Source organism: Tamandua tetradactyla, chromosome 25 (genome assembly GCF_023851605.1).
Source record: "Tamandua tetradactyla isolate mTamTet1 chromosome 25, mTamTet1.pri, whole genome shotgun sequence".
Classification (NCBI taxonomy): Eukaryota; Metazoa; Chordata; class Mammalia; order Pilosa; family Myrmecophagidae; genus Tamandua; species Tamandua tetradactyla.
In genome coordinates, this window is record NC_135351.1 from 18451006 (window position 1) to 18465476 (window position 14471).

The 14471-nt window shown below is 40.1% G+C and overlaps 1 protein-coding gene across 2 annotated transcripts in view; it reads left to right on the forward strand.

Annotated features, from left to right (window-relative positions):
- Positions 1-14471, forward strand: part of JARID2 (jumonji and AT-rich interaction domain containing 2) — a 272180-nt gene that overhangs the window by 188345 nt on the left and 69364 nt on the right. For both annotated transcript variants that reach the window (XM_077143746.1, XM_077143747.1), the window contains one exon: positions 13652-13821. In XM_077143746.1, the coding sequence (XP_076999861.1) occupies positions 13652-13821 (170 nt within the window). The remainder of the gene's footprint in view (positions 1-13651; positions 13822-14471) is intronic.

The following is a 14471-nucleotide window of genomic DNA, read 5'->3' on the forward strand; positions in this document are numbered from 1 at the left end:
TATTTCCTTGTTTTTTAATTTATATTTCTGTACCACTGATGCCTCTATCTAACTATCATGGCAGCTGCCAGTGAAGCTTGGCACCTGAGATTAGGAGCTGAATCTGTAATGCCATGTAAGTTCTAGTTTTCCCATGAGAGAATGTCCGGTTACTCTAGGATTACAAAGCGAAAACAGTAAAAAGTAGGCTAATTGCTCTTGTTATATTCATTAGGTATTGGCAGCTTCTTTAATTATGACAATGTTTCCTCATCTCTGTCTTAAGAACCTAGACCTCTTACAGACATTTAAGAATAAACAAGGTGTGAATTGTGGTGAATCTTTCTATAATAGAACAGACTTCTCAGCATTTTGGTTGGTGATATTATTAAGTAACAACTTTGAAAATAACACGATTATGATTCAGCCTAGAAATAAATTCTCTGAACCAGACCCCAAAATGAATACTTTGGAATTATTCTTGGAGGATGTATATGTTAGAGCCATGGTATAGTGGTTTAGTTTTATCCTTTCTTGAGTCTTTGTGGTAAGAAAAAACACTTTTTGGTTGTGTTTTGGGATAATTCAGAAAACAACCCTGTGTGTTTTTACTTCTAGGAAAATTTTTAGTATGTAACAAAGTTTGGTTGGTAAGGATATCTTTATTTTTCATTTATACTCCTCACTATTCAAACAGAAATAACATGCTTTTAAGTGAGAAACTGAGACATTGAGTCAGCGAGATGAAAAGTTACTGCTAATAGGGTTCATTACTACTATCCATCAACACTGACTGGTTTCTTAGTTGGCACCCATTTTAATGTAGGTAAACTGAGTTAAAAAAAAAAATTGGTCTTCTAATAACTGAGCAAAGATGAGAATGCCTTTTTCTCCTCCGGGTGGTTCCAGAGCTTACAAAAGACTGAGAATCTAAAGACTCTCTATTGCCATCTATTGGTGCTTGTTGGCTAGTTCATGAGATTTCCAGTGGATGGGGAAATTGTCCAGTCTCTCTTTTCTGTTTGCTACCCCTTCACTAAGCCAGATCTCTGTTAAACCAGACCTGTCCAGAGGCAGAGCAAGCAGGAAGAAGCCGGTTTTGGGCTCTGCTGGGGCTGGTTGGCATTATGAGCACTGTCTTTGTGCTGAGGTCTGTTTTTTATGAATGGACAGTAGAAACACACCCACCAAACACAGCCCAGTCTAAATGTGATGGGAAGTTCCTACAGGATTGATTTTTTTCAATTATACCTTTGGAAGGATTCCGTTAGATTTTAGTTTTAAATACTGTGTACCATGTTGAAGGGTAATTTCTTCATATATTTTTTCTTGAAAGAAGGAAGTAGAACATGAATCTTCTCTCAAGAGCATCATCTACTCTAATGTCCCCACTGTCATCTTTGCCAGGATTAAAGGAGATTTCTGACTGTTCTGTAATTGGGTATTGAGTAACTGCTGTAGAGAAACTGTTCGGGGTTTAAAAAAAAATGAAATTGGCAATCCCACTTCTAGAATAGTTAGAAAGGCAGAATAACTGGCTCTTAGTGGCTTTTAAAACTTAATATACTTTAGATAATTTGTTCACACCTTATAACTGATGACATTCTAAGAACTCCTTTACCAGATCCTGGCAACTTTTTAAGATGCTATACTTAACCTCCATGTACTGTTCCTCCCAATTTAGCTTCTACTGCAAGTTTTTGCTCTGGACTGCCTTGAAACCTATAGCCTTTGTTGGAAAGAGAATTTGCAGCTTTTAGAGACCCTGGGTTTGGAGTGGGATCCATGATAAGAACAAGATTATGTCGCCTGGGGGTTGGCGGCATAGGCAGGTTTCCATAGGTGATAAACTATAACACATGTGATATTCCTGACTGACAGAACAAAAGAGCTTTGTTGCCACTTTAATTGTTGATTAATGATGATCCCTTTCACGTCTGACATGGTTGCTTTCTAGAACACAAAGAAAGTCAATGTCAAATATTTCCTTGATCATGACAGAGCCTGATTTCCAGACAGTATGGATTCTTTGACATTTCAGGATGCCTCCCTAGGCTTAGAAAACATAATCGAATAATTTTATTAATTGAATCAAAAGCTGTACTGCATATTACTTTTAGTACTGTTTGCGTGAGCTCTTGGCGCCTTGCTAAGATATATGCATGCACATACTGATTTACTTGGGAAGAATTCTGCATAATATTGTATATAACTTTTGATACTCTTTTCTTCTTCCTCTCCCCTGATCTTCCTCCCTTCATAAAAAAGAAAGATGATTAAAGGAAAACAAAGGCTCCTTTTTCCCTCTGGGGCCAGTTTCCAGTGCCCAAGTGCTGAGCTACGACCAGTGTTTATGAGCAAATGTGACACCTTCTAAATTTGTGGTTTTGGGGTTTGCAACTCTTGCATTCTCCTTGGGCTTTTTGTTGGGTATAGCTGGTGGATATATGTATATATAGTTATACTACTTAAGAATGTTATTTTAATGGGCTTCTCAGTGAGTTGGTAAGGAATGTCTCTGGATTCTGAGGAAGTTACTGATGTATTTCCTTTAATGAGTGATTTATTCTTCATCACAAGGATTAACTCTTAGCTAGCAGAGTATAGATAGTATTGCTACTGAGCAAGTTATAGTGCAATTTTTGGAATTGTGACACCTTTTAAAATTATTTATTGATTTATTTATTATTTCTCACTCCCTCTTCTAAATTGCTTGGCAGTGTACACGTAACACAAAATTTAAAATTTATTTTGCTGTTTTACCTGACTGTATAGTTAGAAATCAAGTGTTCGGAGCCATTACCTTAGTAACAGGTAGTTTAGAGATTTCGGTTCAAATTTCCCGGTGGACACAGGCTTGAAGAGCGGTACTTCTTCTTGTCTAGAATTATGAAATCACTGATCAAGAGGAATTATTATATTCAAGTACTCTTCGTTTTATAGATGAGACCAGAGATCAGAGAAGCTTGGAGCTACAAGGAACCTTGAAATTTACCTTTTCATCATCTCTATTATTATTATTATTTTTTAATGAAAAATTCAAGGCCCATCTTGTCCCAGATCACCAGTTAGTTGAAATAGAACCCGGGTTTTGTAATGCCACAGTTCTTTTCCTTGGATCACACTGAACAAGTAAAATTTAAGAATTTATGTTGAAGGGGATTCAACCAATAAAATATTCCTTTAGGCAAATCTGGTTAGAGCAAACTTTTACTCTAAACATTAAGCTCCCTATGTAACTTAATTAAGGTGAGTATTGCAAATATTTAATATCCTGTGGTTTTCGCATAAATACGCAATTTCATCTGTTTATCTGTAGCACCCAAAAATGAGGTCTCTGGACAATAATGGTGAGGTCTCCAGAAGTACCCTGAGACAGACATTTTTTGTAGGAAAATCTTATGGAGCTAGCCATCCTCCCTATTCTGTCAGTGTGTGACGTTCTCACACTCTGGTATAACAAACACTGATTACAACTGTGGGTTCAGGGTAGGACGCGAGTTTAGAGGAATATAGTCTATTGCGAATGCTTGCAGTTTGTTATGAGCTGGTCTCTGCTAGCCTCTGGGTTCACTTGAGGATGTGTTTATTTTCCCTTTACTATTCAGGATGTTTACAACCATCCTGTGTGGGTTGCCTGTAACTGCACTTGCATTTGAATTTGGCGGGCAGCTTGCCCTGGGTTGAGGATAGCCCCTCGCCCGACCCCCCACCACCTCCTGTGCGCACACATGGGCACACTCTTGTTTCTTTGAGAAGCTGCCAGGTTTGTAGTGTGTGTGTCTGGGGGTAGAATAGAGTGGGTAATTATTTTGGGGATGGAAACACAGGAAATTTTTTTTTTTTTTTTGAATAGGCCTTTCAGTGAGTTGGCAAAGCTTCAGGACCCGCTCCCTCATCTGCACAAAGAGGGCAGCCATGCTGGTCATTTTGCATTTGCCAGACACAAAGTGTCTTAGTTTTTGAATGAACAGACCCTCCCCTTCTACCCAGTCCTTGTCCTTTGTTTCCAATTGGGGTATAATCTAAATAATTGGATTTACCAGCTTACATTTTTAATATTGGAAATTAAGTTAATAAAATGGTGCTTTGGCATACGTGTCCCTCAGCAAGGAACTGGCTGTGCATTTCTTTAAACTACCAGGTTCTCCTTCCTCCTGCCTTTTCCAAGCAAAACTGCGTGCATAAACTGTACCCTCCTTGGATTTGTAAGCTATCAGAAATCCTGGCTAGAAAAGGAATTTAATTAACCTAGAAATTGCTGTTGTGCCATATTTAGGGCTGCCTTGGAGATTGAGTGCCCAGATAACCAGTAAACTGTTTAACTCCAAACTGTAGATAACCTCAGAGGAGACCTAGAGAAACAGTGCTGCCCTCCTAACAGTGAGGCTCTTAGTGGCAGACTGCCCAAGGGCTTCTAATCCACGACTGGGGACAAGGAAGGAGGGGACACAGGAAGGGCATTACAAAAGAAAAAAAGGGGGAGAAATTTGGCACAGGGCTTTGTCAGAGCATCAGTGGGATTTCTTTACAAGCAACCTCTTGCGGTTTCTTTGTTAACTCTGAAAATAACGACAGCGTTAATTTTAATTTTGGTGTGTTTCTTTGTTACCATAAAGAATGAAGGTGCTTTTTTACCTGAAAGTGAAAGATCTTTGAAGATTTATTTAGGTGAAGTTTTAGGTGATAAAAAGCAAAACAGTCTTTTTGCTCCGACTATAAACCCAAATGAGAGACGGCTCCGAAGATTTGGTAAAAAGAGAAGCCTGTTTTCCCCCAACTGCAGATTAATTTCTGGTAGTTCTTAGAATTCATCCAGATTGATCAAGAAGTACACATATCATTTATGTGGTATCCATTCTACATGGGTGTTTGGTAGGATCCTCCTGCTCGGTCCAACATGATGTGGCATGTGCCAGCTGTGTGATAGGAGGACAAAGGGGACATGTTGGCACACATGGCTAGGAGAGCTCCTGATATGTGGTGAGTGAGACCCAGAGTCAGATCATGTTTTTGACTTTAGCTGGACCTTGGCGCTGATGAATTTCATATGTGCTTATTTAAGGATGACCACAGTGATGATGGAGATTGTGACCACACACAGGCACGTGCCGTGTGGATTGCTAAGAGTCCTTAATGAGATGGAATTCTGGTCTACCTTAATAAAGACTCTTATACCCAGAGACCCATACCTTTACTTGGGGGAGAACGACATACCTCTTCCTCTTCCATCGCTATTGGGTCTGGTTCCTGTTTATCTTGCTGTCTCTTTGAAACTTCTGGGGTACCATTCAGTCTGCCGCTCTGCTCAAAAACTCTCCAGTGCATATTTTTCCTAAATAATGGATGGTGAATTCTGTAATTTGCAAGTAGTACAGCAGTGTAGCAGTGTGTTGTTCCTGCTGTTCTTTCCCAGTCTTCTTGGAGGGCTTGTACTGTACACGTGATAACACTATATGCAGAAATAGGCCATAAAGAGAAAGATGTAGTGGAGAGTATATATTGAAGTCTTTGTGATAATGCATTGTTTTTATTTCTGGCTCATTGATGGCGTTTGTTACATACCCTAGAGGTGCAATCAACTCCTTCGTGCAACAGATATTTATGAAGCACTTCTTTGTGTCTGGATTCAAGTATCTGGCTGCCTGTATACAGAAGCAGTAAAAAGAAGGCAGTACTCTGTTTTACAGAAGGTTATTTCAGAGGGTGTTGTGCCCTGTGAAGGTTAACAGAAGGTAGAATAATGGATTGGCTGTGGGTCCTCAGAGGTGATTAGGACCTCTCTGAGGAGGTGACGCTTGAGCATCAGCCTCCACAAAAATGACCAGGCCTGGAATCTGCTTTTCTTGCCTGGATGATGAAAATGAGCCGGCCATGGCAAGAAAAAGGAGAAGAGCATTCCAGATGAAGGCGTCTCAACAAGAAAGGTCTTTAGTAAGCCCAGTGCCTCTGTCCATTCCTGTATAACCTTTGCCCTCTGTTTGAGGATTTTCATTTCTGCATACTTTGTGGGATCAAATCAGTGGTTTAACTTTTATTTCAGCATTGTCTTTCCTTATTTTCAGGTCATTTTAGGTTCAGTGGGATTCCCACCACCAGGGCTGGTTTTTGTCATGACTGAAATGCCGTGGGGCTCCTGGACCCAAATAGGGTACACACCATATGGGCCTGCCCACGATTGGGTTACTCCTTGCCTCCCACATTGAGGAGACATGATGTGAAAGAGAAGGCTCTGACCAGGCACCCAGGGTTTGGCTTTTGGCCCTGTTTGTTCTGTATCTAAGATGTGTGGCTCTGGGCGGGCCTCCTACTTCTCTCAGTTTATCTGTGAACTAAGATAGCTTAGTTAATGCCTCAGACAATAAACAGAAAAAGCAGAAGCATACTAATTTGAAGTAGTATCTATTATTTTATGAGCTTGCTATTTTAATTTTTCGGCCTTGAATCCACATAAGGAAGGTGAATGGCAATGATGTGCCGGACCCCACTGCCTCCAGGTTTCACCCCATGTAAATAAAATGTTACACGCTTCATATATATATTTATTTTTTATGCAGTTGGTTGAAGTTTGCTTTATTTGGTCTGTTTAATTTGGCATACTGGAGGGTTTGGTTAATTCGTTTCACTTGACATAAGGGTGTACATGAAATTCCTAAAATTAATGGGAGGAAATATTAAAAGGGAAATTTGGGGAAGGGAATTAAGGGAAAACTCTTCCTTGATCAATTGTATTAATAAAATATAATACATGAAAGTAAACCATGCTGAAGTGTCTATTTCCATTCTTTGTGTGAACACCTTCAGCAGGGCCTTTCTGTGTATTAGCTGGACATCATAAGGGCTGTCGTAGCTAAAGTCAAGACTAATAAGTCTTGGGGGCCTATATTCTTTCTGTCCCCTATTTTACTCTGAACCCCAGGGTTCCCATGCACTCTCTACCCCTACGATGACTCTAATTCTAAAGTATTTTTGTCCTCACTTTAGAAGGGAAGGTTTTGTGTCTGGTTTAAATACTGGTTAGCCGATGGGAGGGGAGGGTGAAATAAGTGCTGCAACAGGGAGATATATACATGTATCACTGTTCACTGTAGCTGGTTTAGTGCAGGCCCTTCCGGAACCTCTCCTCCTTCACCATTAGGCGCGGGTATCCTGCTCTCCGTTCCCCTCCACATTTCAACCTGCTACTTCTGCCCCCAACACTGCCAGGTTTGGATTTTCCCATTTTTAGCATATCTGGATTTTGCCTCTTTTCTTACTGGTTTTAAATCACATTTACCTGTCCCCTTGCATCCAACATTCTAGAATGAATTGCCTGTTCTTGAAATATACCTGCTCTGGTACTAGTTTGTATGCTTAGAATTTTCCTATGTGATGTGTCATTAAAATGCTTTTGTCTAGAGCCAGCAAACCAAAATCCAAACCTTTTTAATCCTTGTGAATCTCCACAGGATGAAAAAACAAAGTGCACATCGACCATTTTCTTGGAAAATACAGATTCATCTTGCCTTTTTTAAAAAAAAGATTAGTGGTTTGTTGTGTTCTTCAGTTTCTGGTTTCATCAGGGTCTCAGAAATACTTAAATCATTTGGGAGCTTGCCTTATGCCTCTGAGGGATAATTTATTTCCCTGCCACTTTTAAATCTGTTATTGCCTTATTTTTCATAGTCTCACTGGGGAAGTCATCAGGCACAAAGTGCCGTTTATTTGAACCATGGTAGGAGTAGTTTATCTTTGAGGCCCCGAAATTGTAAAATATCTTACAGCGTCCCACTCTGTCATCTGTGCTTCGTCTGTGTTTGTGTGTTTGTTTTTCATTATGACTGCACAGTCTTCTCATAATGTGAGGCATTTGTTGTTGCTGACTTTTGAAAAAACAATCAACACTTAACATCCTGTTCATATGCAGGCAATATTTCTATGAAGTTTCTGCAATATGAAAAACGTAAATTATGTCCATTGAAAGAAGGTGGTGTACATATTATAAAATTTCCAATTATAAAAAAAAATTCTTCCCAGAAAAGAATTGGAGGTTTTCTTTTGTTTTAAAATAGAGGGAAATAAGTCAAGACAGAAAGGGACAAAGATTGTATGGTTCCATTTATCAAATAAATGCAGTAGGCAAATTCATAGAGAAAGAAAATAGATTAGAGTTTACTGGGAGCCGGTAGAGTGGGGAATGGGGACTTCTTGCTTAATGGGTAGATTTTTCTGTTGGGGCGATGAAAAAATTTTGGTAATAAATGGTAGTGATCGTTGCACATTGTGAATGTAATTAATCTTGTACCCTTAAAATTGGTTGAAATGGTAATTTTTAACTAATAAGTCATTGCTCATAAAGTAATATTAAAAAAATAATCAGAGGTAACTTTGAGGAGGAGGAGAAGCATTGTAGGAAAGGTTAGCTCTGTTTGGGGCACTCTGATGCTGCTATTGCTTTGTAGTTGTATCCTGTGGGAATGGGGGCAGTTTTTTAATGTAGATTTGTGCTTTCCCTGAAGAAGTGTTGCTGAAGGTGTGGGCTGATGTCCAGTGTCAATGAGATGAGTACAGAAATTGAGAGTGAGCATTTAAAAACTGAAAGCAATTCACAATATCATTCCATAGTTGCATATTCATCATCATGGTCATTTCTTAGAACATTTGCATCAATTCAGAAAAAGAAATAAAAAGACAGTAGAAAAAGAAATAAAATGAAAACAAACAGAAAGATTATACACACTGTACCTCTTACCCCTCCCTTTCATTGATCACTAGCATTTCAAACTAAATTTATTTTAACATTTGTTCCCCCTATTATTTATTTTTATTCCATATATTCTACTCGTCTGTTGACAAGGTAGATGAAAGGAGCATCAGACACAAGGTTTTCCCAATCACACAGTTACATTGTGAAAGCTACACCATTATACAATCATCATCAAGAAACATGACTACTGGAACACAGCTCTACATTTTCAGGCAGTTCCCTCCAGCCTCTCCTTTTCCTCTTGGATAACAAGGTGATATCTACTTAATACATAAGAATAACCTCCAGGATAACCTCTAGACTCTCTTTGGAATCTCTCAGCCATTGACACTTTGTCTCATTTCACTCTTACCCCTTTTGGACGAGAGGATTTTCTCAATCCCTTGGTGTTAATTCTCAGCTCATTCTAGGGTTTTTCTCAGTCCCTTGATGCTGAGTCCGAGTTCATTCTTGAATTTCTGTCCCCTGTCCCCAGGGGTGTTGCCAGGAAGGACTACACCCCTGGGAGTCATGTCCCACGTAGACAGGGGGAGGGTGGTGAGTTTGCTTGTTGTGTTGGCTGGAGAGAGAGGCCACATCTGAGCAACAAAAGAGGTTCTCTTGGGGAGTGACTCTTAGGCCTAATTTTAAGTAGGCTTGACCTATCCTTTGTGGGGTTAAGTTTCATATAGACAAACCCCGAGACTGGGGGCTCAGCCTATAGCTTTGGTTGTCCACACTGCTGTGAGGATATCAAGAATTCAACTTGGGGAGGTTGAATTTTCCCCCGTTCTCACCATTCCCTGAAGGGGACTTTGCAGCTACTTTTCCGCTCACTGATCAAATCACTCTGGGATTCACTGGGGCATCACTTTGGACAAACCAACAAAATCTCACGTCTTACCCAAGGTTCTGTGTACTTATGTTGTTCAACCAAGCTATCTATATAAGTTATATTAGGAAATGCACTAGTCAAAATATAAATTTTGTACCAAATAAACATTTTTTGCTTTAGTCTCACACATAAGTTGAAATTTTAAAATATTAATTACCATCTATTTTCAGCACCCTGCAGTAATGACATTCCTTTGTTCTTCCTCATGCAAAAACATTTTTAAAATTTGTACATTTAGTCACTGTCATTATACACTCTAGGCATTCGTAGATTATACCATCTCAATCTTTGTCTATCTTTCTTTGTGATTTCATTTGTGCCCCCAGCGCTCCTCCCTCTATCATTCTCACATTCAGCTTCATTCAGTGTTTTAACATAATTGTATTACAGTTAGGTAGTATTGTGCTGTCCATTTCTGAGTTTTTACATTCAGTCCTGTTGCACAATCTGTATCCCCTGAGCTCCAGTTACCCAATATCTTACCCTATTTCTATCTCCTGATGGTCTCTGTTACCAACGAAATTCTCCAAGTTTATTCACTAATGTCAGTTCCTATCAGTGAGACCATACAGTATTTGTCCTTTTGTTTCTGGCTAATCTTACTCAGCATAATGTCCTTAAGGTCCTTATGGTATGTTGTTACATACTTCATAACTGTATTCTGTCTTACAGCTGTATAATATTCCATCGTCTGTATATACCACAATTTGTTTAGCCACCCATCTGTTGATGGACATTATGGCTGTTTCCATCTCTTGGTTATTGTAAATAATGCTGCTATAAACATTGGTGTGCAAAATGTCTGTTTGTGTCCTTGCCCTCATGTCCTTTGAATAGTGACAGCATATAGATGGGTCCCATTCCCTAATCTATTCTGCCAGTCCATGTCCCCCGATTGGGAAGCTTAATCCATCAACATCAGTGTTCTTACAGCCTGGGCTTTTTGCCTTTCAGCTTTTATATGTCCTTCTAATTTTCCTTCTTTTTGCCTTTACTCATGGCCTTCCTTTCTACACTCTTCTCTACACCTCTGTCTTCTGCCTTCGTATCTGTCTCTAGTGCTCCCTTTAGTATTTCTTTCAGAGCTGGTCTCTTGGTCACAAATTCTCTCAATGACTTTTTGTCTGAAAATATTTTAATTCCTCCCTCATTTGTGAAGGACAATTTTGCCAGATATAGAATTCTTGGTTGGCAGTTTTTCTCTTTTAATAATTTAAATATATCATCCCACTGTCTTCTTGCCTCCATGGTTTCTGTTGAGAAATTTACGCATAGTCTTAGGGGCTTCCCTTGTATGTGATGGATTGCTTTTCTCTTGCTGCTTTCAAGATTCTCTCTTTCTCTTTGACCTCTGACATTTTGATTAGTAAATGTCTTGGAGTATGTCTATTTGGATCTATTCTCTTTGGGGTACGCTGCACTTCTTGGATGTGAAATTTTAAGTCTTTCATAAGAGTTGGGAAATTTTCAGTGATAATTTCCTCCATTAGTTTTTCTCCTCCTTTTCCCTTCTCTTCTCCTTCTGGGACACCCACACCATGTATATTTGTGCATGTCATATTGTCGTTCAATTCCCTGAGTCCCTGCTCATCATATTTTTCCATTTTTTTCCCTATATTTTCTTTTTTCTTGCTGGATTTCAGATGTTCCATCCTCCAGTTCAGAAATCCTATGTTCTGCCTCTCAAAATCTACCATTGTAGGTTTCCATTGTTTTTTTCATCTCTTCTACCGTGCCTTTCATTCCCATAAGTTCTGTGATTTGTCTTTTAGACTTTCGATTTCTTCTTTTTGTTCATTCCTTGCCTTCTTTATATCCTCCCTCAATTCTTTGATTTGGTTTTTGATGAGGTTTTCCATGTCTGTTCGTATATTCTGAATTAAATGTTTCAGCTCCTGTATCTCATTTGAATTGTTGGTTTGTTCCTTTGACTGGGCCATATCTTCAGTTTTCCTAGTGTGGTTTGTTATTTTTTGCTGGTGTCTAGGCATTTAATTACCTTAATTATTTTATTCTGGAGATTGCTTTACCTAGGGTTTTCTTACTGGGTGAATTTGTTGTCTCTCTGTTCTTTGACTTTCAGTTCAGCTTTTTCTGGACCTCTAGCTTAAGTTTTGTTTAACAGAGGAGAATTTTTCAGTTCTTACTTTCTTGTTTCTTGCCCTGCTTGTATGGTGCCTTTCCCCCCCCCCACCCTGAGGAGGGTCTACCTAGGTATTATAGACCCCAGCTTGATTTTCCCAGACCAAACTTTCCTCCTACGAGGAGGAAAGATTCACCTGTGTCAGTTTTCCCTGAGAGTGAGATCCAGCAGGTTGACAGACTTTCCTGTGAAGTCTCTGGGCTCTGTTTTTCTTATTCTGCCCAGTATGTGGTGCTTGTCTGCCTGCAGGTCCCACCAGCATAAGATGATGCGGTAGGTTTAATTTTGGCTGGGGGCGTGGTGGAGACAGAGGAGAGGTTGTAGGCTGGTTTTAATGGCTTCAAATTATCAAGCCCTGGTGTCTGAATTCTTTGAGAGAGGGATTCCACCTGAGTTGGGCTTCACCCCTCCCCTGGGGAAGGCACAGGTTCCAGACAAGCCCTCAAAACAAGCTTGTTTCTGCCTATGCCTGGGACAATTGCAGCCTGAGGAGCCCTGCCGCTGTATCCAAAGGCAGTCAAGCCTTTGTAGAAACAGCCACAAAAACCTTTGTTGCCTTCTCTTTTTTTCCTTTTTCCATCAGCCCTGCCCCCTTGGTACTGGGGCAAAAATGAGCAACCTCCGTTTTGACCAGGTTCACCTGAACTCGGGGCCTATTTTTAGTAGTCAGAATTTGTTAATTAATTCCACAGTTGGCATTTGATTGCACTCAGCCCCTGCTGCCGGTAAAGTCTCTTTCCTTTCCCTCTGGAAAGCATCCATGGGGGAGGGGCACTGGCCACCCCGGTTTGGGGAACTCATAGTTGGTGGTGGGCGGCTCGCAGCTGGTCCAGACTAGGGTATGCTGTGTGTCCGGTCACTGACATGGCCCCAGGAGCTGTTCTGTATTGTTTCTGGTTATTTCCTAGTTGTTCTGGAGGGCGAACTAAAATGTGCACATTGCTAAGCCACCATCTTGGCCCGCAAGGTCTCCATTACATCTTGAATAACAAGGTGATATCTACTTAATGCATAAGAATAACCTCCAGGATAACCTCTCGACTCTGTTTGGAATCTCTCAGCCATTGACGCTTTGTCTCATTTCACTCTTCCCCCTTTTGGTCGAGAAGGTTTTCTCAATTCCTTGATGCTGAGTCTTAGCTGCATTCCAGGATTTCTGTCCCATGTTGCCAGGAAGGTCACACCCCTGGGAGTCATGTCCCATGTAGGCAGGGGGAGGGTGGTGAGTTTGCTTGTTGTATTGGCTGGAGAGAGAGGTAAGGTCCGTTTTTTGAATCCCCAATTAAGAAGTTTGGATTTAACTCTAATGCCAGAGGGTAACCATTATTTGGGGAGGATTGGCTAGAGAGACATTTTTCCCATATCACAACTTAGTGAACTTTGGTGGCTGAATTGGAAATCAGATGAGGTTAGAGGCAGGGAGACTACTTTAATCTGGGAAGAAAGACTGGGACCGTGGTGGGTAGACAGGCAAAAGTGGGCTGTGTTTGTGAGAGCATCAGATTAAAACACAGAATGCTGTATAAATATGGCAGTTATTGCTCTTCATAATTACTATTGGCTGAATTAAAAATGTAAAAATATCATAATAGTGTGTCATCCAACTGCAGTTTTTGAAATACAAGGGCACACATGTAGTTTGTGTGCAGGCATATACTTGTCCCCGCACATACACACACATTCATGGTAGATATTTTCTGTCAGTGTATTAAACACAGCCATTTAACTAAATTTATTGCACTCTAATGCAGGCCTGTAGTTTATGAGTGTGTGAGAGATATAGAACTTTAATTAGAAAGTTTGCTTGAAAGATGGTCTTTTTTCCCTGTTGTGTCATGATTTTATTGCTACACGTAAGCGTACATCCACCGATCTCTAATTTATTTTTAATTTTCGTTTGTTTTTACAGGCCCAGGCTGCAAGCACAAAGGAAGTTTGCTCAATCTCAGCCGAATAGTCCCAGCACAACTCCAGTAAAGATAGTGGAGCCATTGCTACCCCCTCCAGCTACTCAAATTTCTGACCTCTCTAAAAGGAAGCCTAAGACAGAAGATTTTCTTACCTTTCTCTGCCTTCGAGGTGAGACTGTATTACTCTCTGTTTGGAAGGAGCAGCCTGGTTGAAAGAGAAGGGAATACAGTCGCACACATGTAATAGATGTTGTTAGCTTTGGTCTTTGCTGCACACATCTTTCAGTTCCCCAGCCTGGCTTGATGGAGAATTCTAACCAGAGGATGCTTTGTCATTGTGGTCTTTAAGCCAGCTGTATGAGTCTTAACATTTCTCCTTCCTTTTTCGTTTGGCTCTGAATCCCTCTTCTTGACTTCTCATCACATAGCTGTACGGTTTGTACTTTTCTTTTAGAGTTCTGCTTAGTTTTAATTTTTATATTTAGATTTCTCCCTATGACCCCTTAAAGCCCCCTATGACCACCACCCTCCCACCCCTGTATCACTGGCTTTGCTTTTTGTTTTATTTTAAATTTTCTATTGATGGGGAGAGTGGGGAGGTGGTAGACATACAGTTTTCTTTGTTTTTCTTAAGGTCTGCCAATAAGCCACATTGACTGATGGTTCCCTATTCTTCTGACTCTTTACTAGATTAAGAAGAACAGTAGGAATAGTTTCGAAGTGTAGTTGATAGTGAAAAATATTGGTCCACAAATATGAAAAGGACCAATTAGTACAGTGCGAGGGAAGTAAAACATTTTGCAATTAAATATGGATTTA